At 38.7% G+C, this 21,008-nt stretch overlaps 5 protein-coding genes, 1 non-coding gene and 1 pseudogene across 6 annotated transcripts; 5 read left to right on the top strand and 2 right to left on the bottom strand.

Annotated features, from left to right (window-relative positions):
- The first annotated feature begins 85 nt into the window (after nucleotides 1–85).
- On the top strand, nucleotides 86–6,145 carry LOC112193254 (annotated as a pseudogene).
- A 665-nt stretch (nucleotides 6,146–6,810) lies between these two features.
- On the top strand, nucleotides 6,811–7,827 carry LOC112194787 (CRIB domain-containing protein RIC4). The gene is made up of 3 exons (XM_024335016.2): nucleotides 6,811–7,007; nucleotides 7,117–7,275; nucleotides 7,369–7,827. The coding sequence occupies exons 1-3, from the start codon at nucleotides 6,878–6,880 to the stop codon at nucleotides 7,614–7,616; spliced, it is 537 nt and encodes a 178-aa protein (XP_024190784.1). The 5' UTR covers nucleotides 6,811–6,877; the 3' UTR covers nucleotides 7,617–7,827.
- A 242-nt stretch (nucleotides 7,828–8,069) lies between these two features.
- Nucleotides 8,070–9,300, bottom strand: LOC112191342 (photosystem I reaction center subunit XI, chloroplastic). Its single transcript, XM_024330653.2, has 2 exons — nucleotides 8,994–9,300; nucleotides 8,070–8,692 (listed from the first exon to the last, which is right to left on the bottom strand). Exons 1-2 carry the CDS (start codon nucleotides 9,153–9,155, stop codon nucleotides 8,204–8,206), a joined length of 651 nt encoding a protein of 216 aa, XP_024186421.1. The 5' UTR covers nucleotides 9,156–9,300; the 3' UTR covers nucleotides 8,070–8,203.
- A 334-nt stretch (nucleotides 9,301–9,634) lies between these two features.
- Nucleotides 9,635–9,732, top strand: LOC112195564. The gene has a single exon (XR_002934623.1). It is a non-coding gene; the product is annotated as a U6 spliceosomal RNA (small nuclear RNA).
- A 1,789-nt stretch (nucleotides 9,733–11,521) lies between these two features.
- On the top strand, nucleotides 11,522–14,076 carry LOC112192515 (tyrosine-protein phosphatase DSP3). The gene is made up of 5 exons (XM_024332275.2): nucleotides 11,522–11,972; nucleotides 12,211–12,304; nucleotides 12,551–12,605; nucleotides 12,700–12,743; nucleotides 13,453–14,076. The coding sequence occupies exons 1-5, from the start codon at nucleotides 11,806–11,808 to the stop codon at nucleotides 13,708–13,710; spliced, it is 618 nt and encodes a 205-aa protein (XP_024188043.1). The 5' UTR covers nucleotides 11,522–11,805; the 3' UTR covers nucleotides 13,711–14,076.
- An 855-nt stretch (nucleotides 14,077–14,931) lies between these two features.
- Nucleotides 14,932–15,607, top strand: LOC112192516 (protein METHYLENE BLUE SENSITIVITY 1). Its single transcript, XM_024332276.2, has one exon. The coding sequence runs from the start codon at nucleotides 15,047–15,049 to the stop codon at nucleotides 15,362–15,364; it is 318 nt and encodes a 105-aa protein (XP_024188044.1). The 5' UTR covers nucleotides 14,932–15,046; the 3' UTR covers nucleotides 15,365–15,607.
- Nucleotides 15,608–15,911: 304 nt separating this feature from the next.
- Nucleotides 15,912–20,457, bottom strand: LOC112192514 (probable WRKY transcription factor 2). The gene is made up of 5 exons (XM_024332273.2): nucleotides 19,866–20,457; nucleotides 18,607–18,786; nucleotides 17,616–18,469; nucleotides 17,366–17,524; nucleotides 15,912–16,861 (listed from the first exon to the last, which is right to left on the bottom strand). Exons 1-5 carry the CDS (start codon nucleotides 20,121–20,123, stop codon nucleotides 16,123–16,125), a joined length of 2,190 nt encoding a protein of 729 aa, XP_024188041.1. The 5' UTR covers nucleotides 20,124–20,457; the 3' UTR covers nucleotides 15,912–16,122.
- Nucleotides 20,458–21,008: the final 551 nt, after the last annotated feature.

Here is a 21,008-nt window from a genome sequence, read left to right as displayed (position 1 = left end):
AAGAAAATATAAATTGTTTAGTGGAAAATGAATAGTTCCGATCATAACCCCCCACAATTAGAATTAGAATTAGAATGAGAAGATTCACTAATCACAAATTAAGGTAAAACAAAAGGAGGTTAGTGGTATTATTACTGCGTAGGGTTGCTTTACTGGGGTCAATGGTTTGAGAATTCAGACATCGTCGTCTGTGTATTTTAATATGTGAAATCCTTGTTACTTGAGCTCTCTCAGGGATCTTCGCTATTAGCAAGATCTTCTCTATTGCTCTCATTATCAGATCTCTCCAGTTTCAAAATAATTCCGTCGTAGACTTTACGTAGAATCCCAGTAACCAGAGGCGAGATTTAGATCGAAACTTTTGCGCTCCGATTCCATCGTCCTCCAATCAAAACCTCTCTGAGTTGAAGAACTCGTGTTGCGTGATGGGTTTCCGAGCAATTGCATTCCTAGTGTTGCTACTCCTCTCCTCCACCGTTTCTGCTCAGGTAATTCGTGTTTTCCTTCACTTTCCCGTGTTCGATGTTTTGTACAAATGTGACGTTATATGTGCTGATTGTGATCATGTGGTTTATGGTTTAGGAGTCTGAGGTGCAAAACGAGAGGCGAGAGTCCGGCGGATCCTTAGATCTGGGCCGGCGTAGCAAGGTTTGATAATTACCTTACATTTTTTTGGTTGCTGAGAAAGGAAAAGGAGGATTGTGGATTGTGGATTTTGGATTGTGAATGCAATGCTTGTCGTTTTGGTTTGGTGTGTGGAAGTGAATATTACCTAATTGAATACATGTTGTGTAAAAGTGAATGTATGCTTTGCTTTTGTTGGGAGCTTATCTTGCATTGGGGCGGTGTGTATCGGTAAATTCTGTTTTGTAGATAAAAGATGTAGTAACTTGCTCTTGGAATTTGTTGTTTGATGTCTGTATTTATATATCAAATCTCTGTGCAGATTAATTTGAATCTTCTCGAAGCTCTTGGAGAGAATGGCTCCGATGCAGTTGTTATTGGTCTCAATGTGGACTCCGGTCTTGGAATTTTCGATGCCTTTGTTGCAAGCTTTTCAATGATACTCGTTAGTGAGGTGCGTGCACAAAATTCCTTTTTTTATTGATGAAAGTTCGCCTTGCGAGTTGCAACGTATGAGAACTGCATTTCTTCTAATTGATGAATTTGCTACTAGATTGGAGATGAAACGTTTATAATAGCAGCTCTTATGGCAATGCGCCACCCCAAGTCAATTGTCCTATCTGGTGCTCTCTCTGCCCTGGTCGTAATGACGGTAAGTTCGCCAATTTTCTGTTTCTATTGATGCAATAAGTATTTTAACCTTTTTCCTTCAGCATCTCTGCTCTCTTTCTGCTGTTTCAGTAGCTAAGTTGTTTGCATGGTGTTGCAATGGAATGATTTACGTGCTCTTTCATAGTCCAATGTAATTAAGGTTTAAGTTGTTGTATGTGTCATTTAGATACTTTCCACTGGACTTGGTAGGATTGTGCCAAATTTGATATCAAGGAAGCATACAAATAGTGCAGCTACAGGTAAAGATATTCATTCCTGCTGTTATGCTCCGTGCATGTTTCATCATTTAACTTCTAAGAGGACACATTCTTTCTACTAAACATGTATGATTAATTAAGGAGGACACTGAGCTTACACAGTTCTTGCTAGACAATTCGTATCACTGTACTAGAGTTTAACCTTGTTATAAGGTTTAACTAAAAACCAGTCCTGGTTCTTGTAAAGAAACAGAAAAAAGAAAAAAAGTCCTGACGACATTTTTTATGAGCATCCTTGTAATTGTCTAGGCTTTTACATTTCAGTTTTCTCTCTATCTTTTTTATCCAACTATTGCTTATTAAATTGCAGTACTATGATCTAGTGGAACTTTTGAATCAGGTTGATAGTCTGAAGGAACTCAAGTATTGTAATTCTATTTTCTTTGCAGTTCTTTATCTATTTTTCGGGCTGCGGTTGCTTTACATTGCTTGGAGATCTGATCCAAAAGGTTCACAGAAGAAAGAAATAGAAGAAGTATGTCTATTTTATAGTCATTCTCAGTTTGCGATATGCTTGTATGTTAGCCTTTATTGAATTGGTGTCTATATATGATCTCTAGATAGAAAAATGGAAAGTTAACAATGCCTGTTTTCTTTAGTAATTATCAGGTTTATGGATCATATTTATTGATCTTACATTGGAAAAATAATACTAATATTGGTTACATGGAAGTTTGTTGAGAAGTGATGCTTTTGAATGTTATGAGATTTGACACATCTATCACATTGTATAAGGTTTCACCAAGTCTCGTGATTAAATTGTACCTTTCCCTTCTGTTTTTGCTGTTGGGGAGGTCTCCAGAACCTTAAAAACCCATCATTCATAGTGTTTAAAGTTGCAAAAAAAAGTTTGGCTCAACTTTGTAACAGATAAAGGAGGTCAGTGAAATTGGGTAGATTAGTATCCCTGCTTTTTACTGGATATACTATAGAGGTATCAGCTGTACTAATTATCCTTGCAGTTGTGTTATTCCAGCTGAGGGATGTGGAAGTACTATGCATTTAGGAGAAGTGGAGTTCATCTCTTAGTTTCATATTTATTGGTCTAAATTGATTGCCTGTATTGTTTACTGAAATATGATTACTTCTTTTATGATATGCTCCCATAACATTTATTAGCTTCCAAATTGAAATTCACTTTTCTTATAGTCTAATTTGGGTTCATTTTCCAAATTTGGTTGGCACCTGATATATTCAGGTAGAAGAGAAACTTGAGTCTGGACAGGGGAAGACAACTTTCCGCCGTTTCTTTTCTAGATTTTGTACACCAATCTTTTTGGAGGTATGATTACTGCTATTATCATGGTTTCTTTTTTGTTACTGTGTACGTATGATCCATATATTATACTGTGTACGTATGATCCATATATTATTCATTAGCTAGCTGTATTGTATTGAGAAATCAACTCATAGCACCAACACCTATAGCTGTTATAATTTGATTTCTTATGTTTGATTTTGCAGTCATTCGTTCTAACATTTTTAGCTGAGTGGGGAGATCGTAGCCAAATAGCGACAATCGCTGTAAGATGCGCCCTTTTCATAGATCACTTTACTGCTGCTTTATATAATTGTTGTTTTGATAAGAAGCTACATGTTATTTTTTCAGTTGGGTTGTTGGGACATGATTATTGTTGAAGTATTTATGTATGTATGAGGTTTTCATAGTCTGGTTTTAACAAGCAGTTCTATTAATCCTGCAGCTGGCAACCCACAAAAATGCAGTAGGAGTTGCTGTAGGTGCAACATTAGGACATACCATCTGCACGTCTGTGGCTGTGGTGGGAGGGAGCATGTTGGCATCCAAAATCTCCCAAAGGACAGTCGCTACCGTCGGAGGCTTGCTCTTCCTGGGCTTCTCTTTGTCCTCCTATTTTTATCCTCCTCTATAAAGTCTGAACCCTAGTGCTAACCTGATTCTTTTAAGAGCCCTGAAATGCTCTCCACATATTTTTTTGTGTTACACAAGAGATCATTCTTCTGATTCCGTTGTAAACCATTAGCACTATACTACTTTTACTAGTATGTAGAGATTTCAATCGCATCCCTCCATTTCGTCGGCTCTCTCTCTCTTTCCCCTCTCAAATTGCTGGATACGACTCCATATAATGCATGCTGCTAAGCTTCTCCAACTCCAAATCATAACGAAGCTCGGTACTACGAAGTTGCGAATAAAATTATGAGTTGTAATCCTAAACAAAAGAGCTACAGTAATTGAAAGCTGCAAATGTTCATCATAGAACTTCAGAATCCTCGAGTTTCATCATTCCTGCCTTAATATCAGTAAACACAAGTAAAGCTGGATAACGTTTGTAATTGTTGCTCCCACCTCCAAACAAAGACTGAGTATGACAGGCATTACCTCAGAGGTAGGGTTGTAAAATGAGACGGGCTTATCTGAGCATCAGTTGCGTCAGCTCTAATTTCGAGTTTCAGAGATTCCAGCCCTCTGGTTACCATTCACTCCCTGATATTCATCATGCCAAGTCGGTTAAGGATGGTTGTTTGCACCATTTGAATGTGGGGAACTATGTTGTTAGTCTGTACATGAAATCTAGAAACTTGGAGTATGCACACAAGCTGTTCGGTGAAATGCCCGAGAGAGATGTCCGGTCATGGACTATACTCATCTCTGGGTTTGCTCGGACTGGAGCTTGTAGAACGGTGCTGGAGCTTTTCAAGGGGATGCAAGCTGAGCGTGTTTGTCCGAACCAATTCACGCTATCGAGTGTTTTGAAGAGTTGCTCTAGTTTAAGCGATTTTCGGATGGGGAAGGGAGTCCACGGATGGATATTGAGAAATGGGATTGAATTGGATGTGGTGTTAGAGAACTCAATGCTTGATGTTTACGTCAAATGTGGGGAGTTGGATTATGCAGAAAGGTTGTTTGAGACTATGAAAGAGAGAGATACAGTTACTTGGAATATAATGATGGGTGCATATATGCATGTTGGGGATATGGAGAAGGCTCTTGAGTTGTTCAGAAGGTTACCCTCCAAAGATGTTGCTAGTTGGAATACAATCGTATACGGGTTGATGCAAAACGGGGATGGAAGGTCTGCATTGGAGCTACTTTATGAGATGGTGGAAAATGGAGTTGCATTCGAGGATGTCACTTTCTCTGTAGCTGTCGGTTTGGCTTCATCTTTGTATGTTCTGGAACTCGGGACACAGATTCATGGCTATCTTGTAAGGCGTGGTATTGAAAATGATGGATTTCTCCGAACTTCGTTGATAGATATGTATTGCAAATTTGGGAGAATGGACAAGGCATCACTGATATTCAAAAGAATGCCTGTTAGGGCAAAGTCTAAGTTTACATCTGAAGAGATGAAGACTGAAATCGTATCATGGAGTTCAATGGTTTCTGGGTATGTTCGTAACGGTGAGCATGAATATGCTTTGATAACATTCCGTTCTATGCTTCGTGAAAAGATTATGGTGGATAGATTCTCTGTGACCAGTGTTGTTTCTGCATGTGCTAACCTTGGCATTTTGCTTCTGGGTCAAAACATCCATGCAGTCGTTCAGAAAATCGGGTACATATTAGATGTTCATTTAGGTTCCTGCTATATTGATATGTATGCAAAATGTGGGAGTCTAAGTGATGCTTTGATGATTTTTGAACAAACTATTGATCCAAATGTTGTTCTGTGGACTTCAACGATTTCTGCTTGCGCTTTACATGGGCAAGGGAAGGAGGCTATACGACTCTTTGAACTAATGATAAGGGAGGGAATTAAACCGAATGAGGTTACTTTCGTGGTGGTTTTAAATGCTTGCAGCCATGCTGGGCTCATTGAAGAAGGCTTCAAATATTTCAGCTTGATGAAAGAAGTTTATGGCATCAAGCCCGGAACTGAACACTTCACCTGTATGGTTGATCTTTATGGTCGTGCAGGTCGCTTGGAGGAGACTAAGGAGTTCATTCATGCAAACGACATCTCTCACTTGAGTTCAGTTTGGAAGTCATTTCTATCTGCTTGCCGGCTTCATAAAAATTTAGAGCTGGGAAAGTGGGTTTCTGAAAAGCTACTCCAACTCGAACCTTCTGATGAGGGGCCTTATGTTTTGATGTCAAACATGTGTGCTGTGAATCACAGATGGGAAGAAGCAGCTGCAATGAGGAGGTTGATGCAACAGAGAGGAATTAACAAAGTCCCCGGTCAATCTTGGATCCAACTGAAGAATCAAGTCCACTCCTTCGCAATGGGAGACCGGTGTCATCCACATTCTACTCAGATATATTCATACTTGGATGAACTTATTGCAAGACTGAAGGCAATCGGGTATTCAATGGATGCAAAGCTGGTGATGCAGGACGTAGAAGAAGAACAAGGAGAAGCACTTCTTGGTCATCACAGTGAAAAGCTTGCTATTGCCTATGGCATAATTAGCACGGCTTCTGGGATACCTATTCGGATAATGAAGAACCTTAGAGTGTGTAGTGATTGTCACAACTTCATTAAATATACTTCTCAGCTTTTAGATAGGGAAATAATTGTCAGAGACCTTCATCGGTTCCATCATTTTAAGCATGGGAGCTGCTCCTGTGGAGATTATTGGTAAAATGTCTAATTTATTTTCACTGTTTTGCTCAAAAGTTAAGTCTCCGAGATAGATTGAGCTTGCTAGTCTCAGTATCAAATGGAGCTCCATTCAACCTCAGAGTTTGTTGATTCATCAATTTTATACATATATACATATATTTATACTATTCAATTTCAGGTTGGTAACAAAACCGTAGCTTTCTTCCTCCAAGGTTCTGTTTTTCTATTCTTGCAATCAATCATATATGCCCTGCTTCTAAGAAATAGGCCTAAGCCGTGAGCTTGATTGTAACACCAAGAGAGATTGCTTAGTATTCACTACTTCAAAAGGTAGAGTCCAAACTAAGTAAAAAAGTTGAACAAACCCAAAAAAAAAAGAACAAAGAACAAGCGGAAATTGGTGGCTTATTCTATAAGAGAGGTAAGTGAAGTGGAAAAACCAACTAAAAGTGGTTTATCCTGTCTATTAGGTTAAACTTCACAACTGAGCCTTGTTAGTGTGGATTTCACGTCCAAACATAGCCATCACTTGGAGTTTTGTATTGCAAATATTAATGTAATTAGTTTGATTCTTTATCCTTCCAAATCTGAGCTACCAAACAGACTTGCGTATGTGACTTGTGACTTTTCTACACGTACAATTATTGTAACTTGATAACGAAGTCAGTGCATACACTATTTTAACAAACCATATTTCCACTTCCGAAGTTGCATTTTTCTCAAACGCCAATTTCTCAACATCCTTTCTCATTCTCTCAAGTTGTTGATTGTAACATGAGAGAAAGAATGGAAAGACTTGTGCTTCTTCCTTTCACCATTGGTTGTGTTTCTGAATCAAGCATTGCTGTTGGTGCACAACAACAGCCCAGAAGATCAAAATCAGATACAAATCCATCTCCAATAAGTCTCTCTCAGACTCTGATCACACATTTATACAATGTTTTGAATTTTAATTAGCTAGCATATTCATCGATCTGTACGTTTATTCTAAATAATTTATGATCTGTGTGAAGGAACCAAAGAAGAAGAAGAGGAAGAGGAGGAAGGAGATGGCTTATCAAGTGGTGAGAACATGAAGAACTCATTTAGATCCCTCGCTCTTTCAAAACCAAACATATCTGTTGGTATACATAGGCTCTCCAAGGGTTTCAAGACTTTTTCTCAATTGTTTGGTAAGTCTCTAGAAATGGGGTATCATTTGTTCAATTTAGATTGATAATTGTGATCTTTTTTTACTGTGGTGCCCTGTTTCTTGTACATGATAGTGTACAAGGATGAAATGGAAGAAGAAGAACTGGAAATGGATATGGAAATAGGGTGTCCTACAGATGTGAAGCATGTGACACACATAGGTTTGGATGGTTCTGCTTCTGCTGCAACAACTGACCCAATTCATAAGGGCTCTAGGGATGATCTCATATCTCCTGTTTCTTGGAGGCAGTTTGAGCTCTCGAGGTTTTCACAACCTGATGCTGATGCTGTCAATGTCAATTTCAATGGCTCCTCTTCATGAATACTTGTCCATTAATTCATGGATTGATGGATCGATATGTGATCATATATTTAACACTGTAAATCATTGCCAGATCCAAACCAGAGTTCTCTGTCCTCCCTACTTAGATTTCCACGTATTGGTCTCTTGGTGCTTTAATGTTGTGATGAGATAAGTGATGATTATACATATTATAAATATATATATATAATGTGAGATGTGGCATTCAACATTTACTTTCTTCAACTATTTACTACTAACTAGTAATTTCTCACATTCTATTTAAAAAGCTAGTAATCTATCACGTGCATAGCATGTGTTGAAACAGTTAATTATGATAATAACCGAGGAAGAAAGATTTCTGTTAAAAAACGAAACCAGGCGAGTCGAGGAGGGATGACTATATATGGCCAACAAACAAGCAAGTAAGCTATCTTAGGTGACAACTGACATGGTAATAATGAGTTGAAAGTGTAGCTTTGACGAGCGGTAAACATAAATTAAAGTGACAAATTAAGTGTTAAGCTTAAGATATACGATTTTCACAAACAATTATAGCATACATGACATTCATTACAGGTTGAACAGTAGAAGCAAATGTTGTGAGTCTACTTGACGTAGTAAGGAAGGTTTATGACATAGAGGAGGAAGTAAGCCCAAGTGACACCCGAAATCCCTCCGAAAAAGAACCCTCCGGTGAATTTGGCCCATCCCTCGGCGGTCTGGAGCTGGTCCGGCTCCTTCTTGCGGCCGGTCAAGGTCAAAGATGGAGCTGTGGACGGGTCTCCCTCCTTGAAGGATGCAATTCCGTACATGGTCAAGCAAACGCTGAGGATGACCACAAGACCAGCAGCTGCCAAGGAGCCAGCTGGCCCAGCCACATCAGTGTTCCTCAATGGGCCTGCCTTGACGAATGGGCCGACCAAGAGGAATCCATGGGCCAGGCCCACCTCAATTCCCCTCAAAAGTGGGCTCACTGCTGTCCTGTAGGCTGGGAGGTTGGAGAGGTACCATGCAATCAAAGGGCTGGATGTCACTGGAGTCTCCAAGCTTCCAATGAAGGGGTCACCATTGATTGGCTGAATCACTTGGAATGGCTGCAGGTTCCATCAAACAATTGTTGTAAATAGTAAATTATAAAATGTACTTGATACTACGAGTGAATTACTTCTCAAGAGTGTTAATAACATATATATATATATATATATATATATATATTTGAGAATTAATAACATATATTTACTGGGCGGTATGATTCATATGTTGCACTATTCTAGATTTAGGGTTCAAGATCGAGTTAAATCAGCGGTATGATTCATATGTCGCACTACATTCTAAATATAGGGTTCAAGATCGAGTTAATCAGTTAGCTTCATGATACAAGAGTTGCATGCATACCTTGTCGGTTTGGGTGGCTTTGATGGTGAAGGAAGAGGATCTCTTAGAAGGCAAGAGCCTGAGCGGAGAGGCAGAGAGGCCCTTGGGAACAAGCAAAGCTCTAGAGACTGGGGAGGTGAAGCTGGACTTGAGCTGGCTGGCCATTGGTGAAGCACTGGCCATGGCTTTCTGCTTTGATCAAGTTCCAAGTTAACAATTGTATGGTAGGGGTAGCAGAAGAGAAGTGGTGAGAGACAAAGTGAAAGCCCCAAAGTGAGATATTATGATATTGGAGAGGGCAGACCAAGTAGCCCTGCCTAGTGTGAGTGAGTAGAAAGATTGTGGTTGGCATAGACCCCTCTGATTTCATAGGATCAACTGCAACCAAAATCTTATCCCTTATCCAAACTCCTTTTATTTTTCTGTGGTTTCACTCTATTTTCCTTTTTGTTATGAAAATTGGAAAATATAAATCATTTGGGTCTTGAGATTGGTTGGGCTCATGTGGACTTTGGGGGTTTTTGTCAATCAGTTTGGTTTGCTTAGCTGAGCCTGCTTTAAAAACACTAACAGCCCACAGACTTGCTAAACAACTCAGTGTTTAGCTGCAGCCTGCTTCACTATAGCCTACAGACCCACCCACCATTTTTTTTTCATTTTAATTATTAAAAACAAGTTTGCTGAAATTAGAAAGATAAAGATTAGCATAGAGCCTTGTGCAAGGACGACACTTATAAATCGAGAAATGATCTAAATTTTTTAGACACTGCACGTGGCTTATTGGTTGAGTGTTTTGGTTGGGAACTCTACTACCCGCATTCGACTCATTAAGTTGTCAAAGTAGTGAGGCACTGTGTTGCAATGCACAGTTGAAACATTTCACATGTGTCGAGAGATTAATCCTTAGAATTTGGACTAATAAGCCTTTGGATACTCTAAACTGTTGACAAAAAAGAAAGGGAAGAAAAAGCTAGCTTCCAAGCAATGAGGATCAAACTAATTAACAAACACCCTTGAATATGCATATGGATTTTGACAAGTCATATGATTAAAGTATAGGTATTAGGTTCTTCATGAGTACTGGGTGACCACTAGAATTTTTCAAACAAAAACTTTCCAAGAGTCATTTGGATTCTGATTCTGTATAAGAAAGCCATATATACTAGGGAAGATAAAGAAAGGGTCAACCTATCTTAGCAGCCATCTATGTTGCAACCAAAATCAAAAGCAGCGCGCCATAGAAGGAGCGCGGAATCTCATATGAATGATACTGGATTGATGGTCCTATTCGAGGATATAAAGCTTGCTGATGTAGAAATCCAATGAATATCTAAGAAGAAGACACAGCAACTTTTCAATATGCATGTTTAAAGCAATGGCCTCTTCCCCTATGACTCGGTCTGATGGATCCATCAGTCAAAATATTTATACGGATTCATATCTGAATTTGCACAAGAATCAACTAGTCTCTTAACTTTTCTCAAACCCACGGGGAATCCTTATTCCTTCACCACCAAGTTTCTTATCATCCCAATTCCCACATAACTTAGTAAAGGAGAAAATGAAGGTTCCAAAATTTCAATTAACCAAATTTAAATAAAACATTCATCTATGCGGAACAAATTATGACTTGTAGACCATTAAAACATCTCTTAATTAGTAACTTTTTTGTTTTGTTTTGTTTGAAAGGCTTAATTAGTAACTTAGTAAGGCTGAATTCTACAAATATATGGCCAGACTTGGTTCAAATCTGGATATATTGGTTGGATTTATTGAATTTTAGTTTGATTTCTAGAAGCTTGAAACCAAAGTGATCGGTTTCAACGAAAACACCAAACCGCAATTACCGAATTTCCCCAAGTTTATAACTATATCACATGACAAATCTTGTGTGTAGTATTTGCAAATTTCAATCATGCCAGACAATTAAATTAGAGTCTTTGCATCACTTTGATCATGAAAATAAGATGTTTAAATATTTTGTGCAAATATATATGAAGAAAAATCTATAATAAAAGAGTTTAATAAGTCGGTCTTTATGAGCCAAGGTCACTACGATCAGTCTTTTCAGATTGGAGTATGAGAAACATTACTTGAGTATGTTTAGGTATGTACAATCTGAACAATTAGTTATCTAAATCTATTAATATGTGTCAACAACTCAACTTAATTTTAGTTATCAATTTGTGGATTTATTAGTAATTGGTGGTGTAAAGGTTAATCGTATTTGCCAAAAAAAAAAAATCTCTAAACCCTATAAATCTCAAACGGAATGAACGGTTAGTTTTTATTTACACCCAACACTTATAACCCACAATATCTATTTAACAGCATTTGTTTCACTTCCTCTAGAATTTTTCTGTTGGATTGTCTCAATTAGTAACCTACATTACCCAAAAAAGAGCAACAGCAACAAAAATTGTGGGTTTACTAAAAATAAGAAATAGAACACCAAAATTGAAAAACAAAAAAAAAAAAATTAGCATGAGGAAAATTAGAGGGGTTTTGTATAAATAATGAGTAAAAATGCTGAAAGACTTGGAACGAAAATGTGATCGAGAAGACAAAGTCCACAACAACCTCAGACTCTTTATATTCAAGATACTAGTTAGTAATCCAAATCCAAATCCAAATCCAATTCAATCACTTTCGCTTTTTCTTTTTTTTTCTTTGTTTTCACGAGAATCAGAAGAAGCGAAACCTTGAATCCGCAAACGCCGTCGTTTGGCGCAGACCTCAAAACCATGAGCTCCTTTTGTTCTTTTTCTTGACATAAGAAGTTGTGAGCGAGCTCAGCTGCGTTGAAGAAGAAAGAAAGCAAGAGAGGGACGAGATGACGATGACGATGACGATGGAGAAGCAGAGCAAGATGAACGACCACGACGACGTTTTGGAGCCGCCGATCAATTTCTCGATGGTGGAGGACGGCATTTTCAGATCTGGCTTCCCTCACCCGGCCAACTTCCCTTTCCTCAAGTCCCTCAATCTCCGATCAATCATGTAAGCCCCCTCCCTCCTCAATTCAATTCGGCATTCTCAGGTTTCTTGATCGCTGATGAATGCTCTTTCACTGCTCCTGTACAAGTTTGAATCTTTTGATCAATGTATGTCAATTTTGTATGCAAATTTTGTTCAAGTATGTAAATTCAGATTAAAAGTATGTAAATTTTGTTCAAGGAAAATGAAAAATGTTTAAATGCGTCTCCTGAATGTGAATTGATTGTGTGATTTGGAGCAGATATTTGTGTCCTGAGCCATATCCAGAGGAGAATTTGGAGTTTCTTCGCTCTCAAAACATTCGGCTCCTCCAATTCGGAATCGAGGGAAAGACGGTAAAATGCTGTTCCTTTCTGCTTTTTTCTCTGGTATAATTTGTTCTAATGTTTGCATTTTTGGTGGTATTGGCGAGTAATATATGCTTTAATGCATGCATGTTGACATGCCTGCGTGGAAATGTCGAAATTCAGTTTTAGACTTTAGTTGAAATGGAAGCAGTAGGCTTCGGCTTAATGGCATTTGATAGAGTATTGGTTCTATTGCATTTGTGTTGATAAGTTCATGGCCATTTGCATATGCAGGAGTCTGTAGCTATTCCCAAGGATACTATCTTGGAGGCTTTGAAAATCTTGATTGGTACGAGTCTAACGTAGACAGTTCATTATTATTTAACTTTTTCTTTTATCTATGTAACTGTATCATTTCTAACATTTACTCTTTGGGTTTGTAGATGTGAGAAATCATCCTGTGTTGATCCATTGCAAGCGTGGAAAGGTAAGCTTTTTATGTTCAACTAGATACCCTATGCTCTTAAAATATCTTGTTTTACTGCTGGATCTGTGCTAGGGATCAAGTCTGTTGGTAACGGTATCAGCAAACTGTTCTAACATTTCTACTCTATGCTGTTCTTTCTCTGTTCTTGAAATGATGATGATATGTGTTTCTCTATAGTTCATTTTAGTATCCATATCATTGTTCATTTTCTCGAAAGGACTTTTACAAAGAATAGAATAGAAATGAACTTATTGGGCGCAATATGATGTGATGATATCTAAAGCAATTTGGATTTCTTTATTCAACCAATATGCTCACTTCACCATTCTAACTAATGACCAGCTGTAGGTTGGTAAGAAAGCTGTTTTTTTCTATGAAAGATATAGTTTCCTGAAACAACCAGCTGTATTCTGGACTCTGCTGTCTAACATGACTTCAGTTGACTTGACTTGATACTGAAATGAGTAATGAAAAGTCTTGTCCTGGCAAATTTGCGTTGCTAGATTCTAGCCAGAAATCAACACTAACCTTCTCCTATTGTTCTACATCATAAAAACTACAGTTCAAATTAGTATTAGCTCAGGACTTGTTTGAAATTCTAGCTGATATGTACAACCTTTTATGGTTAATCACTGGAACTATTTGAATTCATATGCCTTTGGATCCAATATGGCAGTTCTGACCTTCTGTTTTCAATTTGTTCATACAGCATCGGACTGGTTGTCTTGTTGGTTGCCTGCGAAAATTTCAGAATTGGTGTTTGTCTTCTGTGTTTGAGGAGTACCAGCGATTTGCTGGGGTGAAGTCGAGGCCAACAGATTTGAAATTCATAGAGGCATTTGACATAATGCGCTTGAGGCAATGCCTTTACAGCATTATCTACCAGTATCAAGGTTACGGTTCTAACAAGAGGCGGTTGGTGTACAGAGATGAGAAGATACAGAAGCCCCAAACCATGAAAGTTTAACCTAGCTTGGAGTTGGAGGGCCCTTTATCCTGACTTTGCTTGCTACTGGTCTCACTTAGACCTCTCCTTGTTGGGTACAATATGAGTCAAGACAGTTATTATCCTTGTCTTCTCTTTTACACAGCTTAAAACATCCTTTTTTACACTAGTTTTCATCTTCTTCACTTGGTATCTGCATTATTTGTTTCGGAAATGTGATGGCAATTGGTAATTGGTACAGACCAATTTTCTTCTGTACAAACAACAAGATTTGTTCATCTCTTTTCTTTCTAATTGATAAAGACCAGTAGATTCTTGGTACTTGTACTCTGTCTATCCCTAAAACACCCTCGGATCATATAATATCATTTGGATCATGTAATGTCATTTGGTTTTGGTGGGAACTTTAATTTTTGATGGTACAGGCCACATGAAAGGAGGACTAATTTAACTTTGTCCGACTCATAATGCACCACCAATTTTGTCGTTGGCTACTGCTAGACATTGTAATAAATTAAAAGTTTGTGCTAGTACCAATTACGCTCCCTGAATTGCTCAAGTCAATGGGCTGTCATGATCTTCACCTGGACATTAACAAAAGCCTAGAACTCGCAACATTGGCAAAAGGGGCTAGACCCCTAGTAAAGGTAAAACCGTAAAAGAGAGGATGGGCTAGATCTGTTGAAAGACTGAGAGATACGTGCAAAACGGGACAAAGGTCAATGCATATCACCTCATTTAATACACAATCTGAGTTAATAACACACACTTCCAATAGCATTCAGTCTGATGTTCACGAGCATATTCTAGTAAAGTCAGACTAATCCCTCGTTGCAGGCGCAAAAACCTGAAGGCCCCTAAAACCTGCTGGCCACAAACTGATGGTAATTAAGACTCGAATCCTACAACAACATAAGAGCTATGTTAGGCTGCTCGACCAACATTACTACGCTAAGTTGTTACACAAATTTCTAATTCTGCCACAATCAATAAATTATAATTCTCTTTCACTTCTTTAAACGGATGAAATTAGGGTAAAATGTGTTATCAGTGTATGGGAGGCAGAAATAAGGGTACTCGATAAGTAGGGCAAACAAAACAAACAGGGCATGGGGAATAAATGGTCCAGCCCAGGCAAAGTAACCGGATTGGACCACGTCACCAATCTCACATAGACCCGGCCGCACCGAGTCACCAAGAAAAGGCAGGATAAGCCCCTATATATAAAGGATCGCAAAGGCACTCGCACACACACGGACTCTTAATATCTCTCTCTCTTTCTTCCTCCCCCAAATTAAGCTACGTCTCTGTTAGCGTTAGGGTTTCTCTCTGTGTGTGTGCGGCCGTTGGAGCAACGATGACGGGGAAGGCGAAGCCGAAGAAGCACACGGCGAAGGAGATCCAGGCGAAGATCGACGCGGCGACGACGAATCGCGGTGGCGGGAAGGCCGGAATCGCAGACCGGACCGGGCAGGACAAAGGCGGGCACGCCAAGTACGAGTGCCCTCACTGCAAGATAACGGCGCCGGACGTCAAGTCGATGCAGATTCACCACGACTCGAAGCACCCGAAGATTCCCTTCGACGAGGAGAAGATTGTGAATCGCCACGCCAGCACCAGCCAGGCTCCAGCTGAAAAGCCCAAGCCCGGCGTCCGCGGCAGCCTCAAGAAGTGAAGAAGGAGCCTAATAAGAAGAAGAACCAAGTATTGAGTCTGGTTATTTTCGATGGATATATGGAGATGGGTTGTGTTGTTTTCAGTCCTTTCTTTGTGTTTGTGTTTGGGGTTAGATTTGATGATGGGTATGGGAATAGTGCTGATGGGTATGGGTGGAGGTGTGGACTGATGATGATGATGTATATTTGTGTTCTTATGCCTATGATAATCAAGATGATGATTAATGTTTCAGCTCCTTTAATCTTCTTTTCCTTGATGCTTCTTGGTCTCACTGATTCGGGTTATTAATGAATGAATGAATAGCTCATGCTCAAACTTGGGTTTGGTATTTTGGCATCTGGGTATGGTTTAAATACAAATGGTTGGCTCTTGGCATCTGAGTGATACAAAGGTTTTGGCATCTGTGTTTATTAGTTTAATACAAAATGGTTCAACAACGTTGGAATCCCAAAAGAGATGTGTTCTTTATGATACATTACATTTGCAACTTCTAAAGATATACATTCCCTGAAAGGTTCACGGTACCAGCAAATTGAAGCAAGCTAAACATATAGATGAGACAGAGAGAGGATCAATTTCTGTGACTGTATTAATTTTTTTTTTTCCAAATTTTGTATAGGTATTTTCTCAGAAAACAAGAAGAAACTATGACAGTGGCGAAATTGAAAGAAAATAAAACCTTGACCACAAAGTTAGGCTGGCAGAGTCTGCCTCACTTTAGTTGAGATGAACTGCTTCGGAACAAAAACTAAAAATCTATGATGAATAGCTTCCCATCATTCTGTGATAGAGTAAGGATGAGGATGGTGACAATGATGCATTTCCCTGATCAATGATAGGCAGGCTGCAGGCATCATAAAGGCCATCATCCTTCTGCTCTTGTTTTGGCTTCAGGTACCGTAAGTCATTCTCCTGGAGCTGCTGTCCTGAGACATAAGGCTGCACTGGATATACTGACTTTCCATTATTGAAATCAAAACCTGCGAGACCAAGATTCCCAGATGGGGGAAGATTCAAGGGCAGTGACATGGAGAAGTCTGGGACAATAGATGCAACAGAACCAGCCTGGTGAGCCACATTGTGATGAGGAGCATTTAGACCAAAGGAGCCATATGGCATTGCATTCTGAAGAGGTGGGAACTTCATTTGGTAGATGGAGGTAGCTCCATATTTCAAGTCATTGCTGAAATTCCCAAGATAAGTAGGTCGCAGGTATTCGTCATGAAATTCTGGTTTTCTATCAAAATGAGGCGCAAGATCTTGTACTTGTGTCTCAGGTTTTGGAATGTTGGTATTTCTGGATAACGCCAGTGCTGACTGAGTAGGTGGATGTCCATTTGCACTGCTTGAGTTTATATGATTACTGTTTCTGGCTGCAGGCACTTCATGGTTGTGTTTTCCCTCGTATGTAGTAATTACGAATTTCAGATCATGGGAGGCCCTTTCCACATGCTTCCTTACTAAGCATCCCGCACTTGTACATTTGTAGTAGCTCCTACACGACAGAGAGTAAGTAAAAAGATTAATTGCTTACATATTACAATCGGAACTACAAGTGCCAAATCTTATCAATATTCAGAAAGAAAATCAATCCATAAATTATGTTCTGGTTTCTGTTACAGTTTAACATTGTAATTCAGCTTAAGTTCTGTCTTCAATTTCATTGACAGCCATCAGATAACGCTTACAATTACAACGTTTCATTCTGTACATCTTTTAGATAAAGTGGCAAAAGCACTACAACTGATGACTACTGTTTGCTGGAACTTGCTGTATTTCATATGTACTACTCTTTGTTATATATACCAACAGATAACTACTACACCTCAAATTAGTAAGAATTCCCAAAATGTTAAGAAGATATTTTCAGAAGATCAAAGCCAACATAATCATCTGTCTACTGGAAACTAAAACAAGCACTGTCATACCAAAACCATTCAAAGGTCATGAAGTAGTACTAATCAAACCACCAACTAAGTACTAATCAGTAATAGCATACCTGGGGTTTGGATTTCCTTTGACAACTTTTTGTCCATACTTCCGCCAACGGTAGCCATCATCAAGTATGTCGATTTCACTCTCAATTTGGACAACCACTCTTGGTTCACGGACAGCCCTGGAAGCTATACTTGTTTCAATCATGCAGCTATCTTTCTTTCTGAAATGTTAAACAATACATGAGATATATTTTTTTTTTCCTGCATGTTCATTTGGTTTAGAAATAGACATCTAGAAGATAAATGGCGTACCTTCTTTTTGAGTCAGATTCTTCATTATCTGCATCCTCTCCAAGCGATATGCTCCGTAGGGTGGCCTGGTCATCTTCATCAACACTAGCAAGTGTGGATGAAAACTCTGGAGTGTCTACAGATTCAAAGATACCCGGGGATTTTCCTTGGGTAGCCGATAATGGATCAGAAAGATCAGTAACAACGGATGCTGAGGAAGTCCTTTCCAGACCATCAAGCCTCCCATCATAACCACTCTTAATATCCTCACCAGACTGAATCTTTGCCCAAAGTGAGTCACTGTCAACTTTGACAGAGGTTCTATTGCCCTCACCCATCTCTGACATCTCATCAAATGAAAATGCTGATCCAAGTGATGCTGCAGCTCGTCGATTAGGCTGAGGTTGTGCATGGTTATGAGGAGCTCCCTTGTAAATGATTTCTGTTATTTGACCATCAAAGGATCGTTCCACCTTTTTCTTCACCTGACAATTTGGATGTGTGCACTTATAGTAGCTCCTTGGATATTCACTACCTTTAACCTGTTTCTGCCCATACTTCCTCCAATTGTATCCATCCTCTGAATTCCTTGCCATTCCCAGAGATGGATACCCTTTATGGTCTCCTTCCAAAAGTTGATGGGTCCCAACATCCTCCCCATGAATAACTTCTTTGGGAAAAGAAGCTAAGCTGGAATGAGGCATTTGCAAGTCAACACAGCTCTCATTCATTACCACACTATTTAAATTCTTAACATCATTAGATGGATCAACAGCATAGTGTTTTGCATTCACTTCTTCAGGAAATTCCATCGGGAAATCAAAATCCATTGGCTGTTGCTCCAAGACAAGAGCTTGATAGTCAACATTAGATCCCTGAGAAAAAATGCAATGGAAAAACTGTCAGATTCTATTGAAAATAATTATATCAAATATCTCATTAGATGGTGGGCATGCATGTAGTTGTTTCTGTTTTCTACCAAATTTAAAGATTCAAGACATGAAACCATTACCTGATTTTCAAAACCAGAATAACCTGGCAGATACTTAGGATCTCCTTGACTCTTCAACATGAAGGATGAATCAAAACCACTCCCCCTACGAACATCTTCATTAGTTGCAGATTTCAGCATTGAACTGTCATCACTAGGAGGAAGCAATGGAAAAGTTCCGGTAGTGGGAGATGGCAATGCCTGGAAGAATGACAAATGAGTTAAAGATCACATATCAAACAGCATCAGGCAGATATACTTAGACAACACTTGAAGCTTTCCACAATTTACTGCTTCCATCCTCTACATAAAACAATACAACTATGCCTTGCTCACTACACTGTAACTATCACCATCCACAGTGTTCATTTTCCTTGTTGATTTCTGTTACTGTGTTTTAGCTCAGCTACCTGCACTTATGTGCAAATGTGAAATGTGGAATTCATTGCCTTGCATCTTCATATTTAAACCTATTTGCTGCTATCCTAGAATACATGGCCTAATATATTCCATGATATCAAAAAGAAAAAAGAAGTCAGCGTCAAGTAATTAGCTTTAAATAAACTATTTATTTAACACAGTACAGAATCTAGATATTCTAGTAATGAAAACCACCTTCTCCATCACTCTTTTACATGTGCTTCTAGATTCATATGTTAGAAAACCAAGAAAAACCTAGTTTAAGGTAATAAGTTAGGAATGTTAGTTTAAGGTAAAAATGAACGAATTGGACGGTCCTTCCAAGCATGTGAGAGGATTCTTGATCATACTGTGATTTTGCAATCACATCATAGAAACCTAGAAACAGGGAGTAAGAAGCTACATACAGATTAAAACTATATCATACTCAGAAAGAACAGAGACAAGCAAACCTCAGTGCATAAGAAACGACATCTATTTAAGCCAACAGGTAGCTAGCATGCATATTGGTTGAAGAATAGCAGCTCATAATTAACATTGTCATCTCGAAGAATCACTGTGTTTGTTCTGTTTTGGCATATATTTTAAGCCATTTTGGTCTCGTTAACAATTTCCAACAAGAGCAAGAGCAAGACACACAGCTTCACTTATTGAATCAACAGACACTAGAAATGACAGAAGAACCGATACACACACACACACACACACACACACACACACACACAAACACACACATATATATGAGGAGGGTTAGGTTTCATTGATCAGCCATTTTTCACCAAAGATAAAATCTATCACTCATCCAGCTCCAAAGTAAAGGAAGATTAAATAAACAGAAAATTTAAAAGAATTCATTTTACCTGAGAATTGGGGAGCATCATGGGGGAGTCGAGCAAAGCGGTGGGACTGATGCCGGGAGGAATAGTGAGGTGGCAAGGAGACCTCTCCACCGGCGAAGGCAGAGGGCTGGTGTTGGTCCTCCTGAAACGCGCCGTATTGATCCTCTCCGCATTGAATCCACACTTGGCTGCCCTCCTCTCGGCTATGCTAACGCTACCGCCACCACCTCCATATTTGGCTTTGTTCTCTGCAACGACCACATCGTTTGCTTGCTCCATTGTCCTTAAAAATCCTATATGGTTATTGTTATCAATGAACGAATGAATGAAAGGAATATATTTTTTGGTAGAGTGACAAGGCTGTGAGTGTTTGTGAGTGTGAGGAGTCTTTGGTTCTGGGTTGGTCTCAGCTCCTTGTTTAGTGATTGTGGAGCTGAAACCTTCTCATTATTGCTTTGATACAAGAAATTAAATGAGAGGGATTGAAGAAGAAGAAGACTCTCAGGTTTCAATGGAGATTTTAATGAAAAAGAAGAAAAGAATGAAACTATGTGATTTTCAGAGGTTTCTGAGAGCAAATTTATAGAGGGAGAAGGGAAGGAGACAGGGTGTGTACAATGTTTTTCCTTCTTGAAAACATAAGAGAAGAAATAGAATTTGTCAGTTGCCCAAAATTTTCTGTGGGACCCACCCTCCTGGGTTTTGTGGTGAATTGTGATAAAGATGAACTTTGTTTTTTTTTTTTTTTCCTTTCTCTCATGCTTCTCATTCTTTTCTCCTTCCATTTAATTATAATTTGAAGAAATACATTTTAGTGTTTTACAATTACAAATCCAAATCAAACATTTTTGTTTCTTCATGTTTCCTCAAACTCCATAAGTTTAACCTTATCTAACTTTCCAATATTTTTTAGAGTAGGTATCTCTTAAATTTTAACAATAATTCCGAAACATTGGATCTGACACTTCATTTTTCGTAATTCATTTCATACATGAATTACACGTCTGACGTTTCTACTTTGATATAATTTCTTTATCAATTATCTTACTAAATATTAGTAATCCATTAAACACGTACAATATTTTGAAAAAAAAAAAATCTGTATTTTGATAAATTGGGAACGAACTAATCATTAAGAGGGATTAGTTGATGATTTGTGTCATA

This window comes from Rosa chinensis, chromosome 3, assembly GCF_002994745.2.
Source record: "Rosa chinensis cultivar Old Blush chromosome 3, RchiOBHm-V2, whole genome shotgun sequence".
NCBI classification, from domain to species: Eukaryota; Viridiplantae; Streptophyta; class Magnoliopsida; order Rosales; family Rosaceae; genus Rosa; species Rosa chinensis.
The sequence above is the reverse complement of the archived record's forward strand: the minus strand, read 5'-3'. Positions and strand labels throughout refer to the sequence as shown.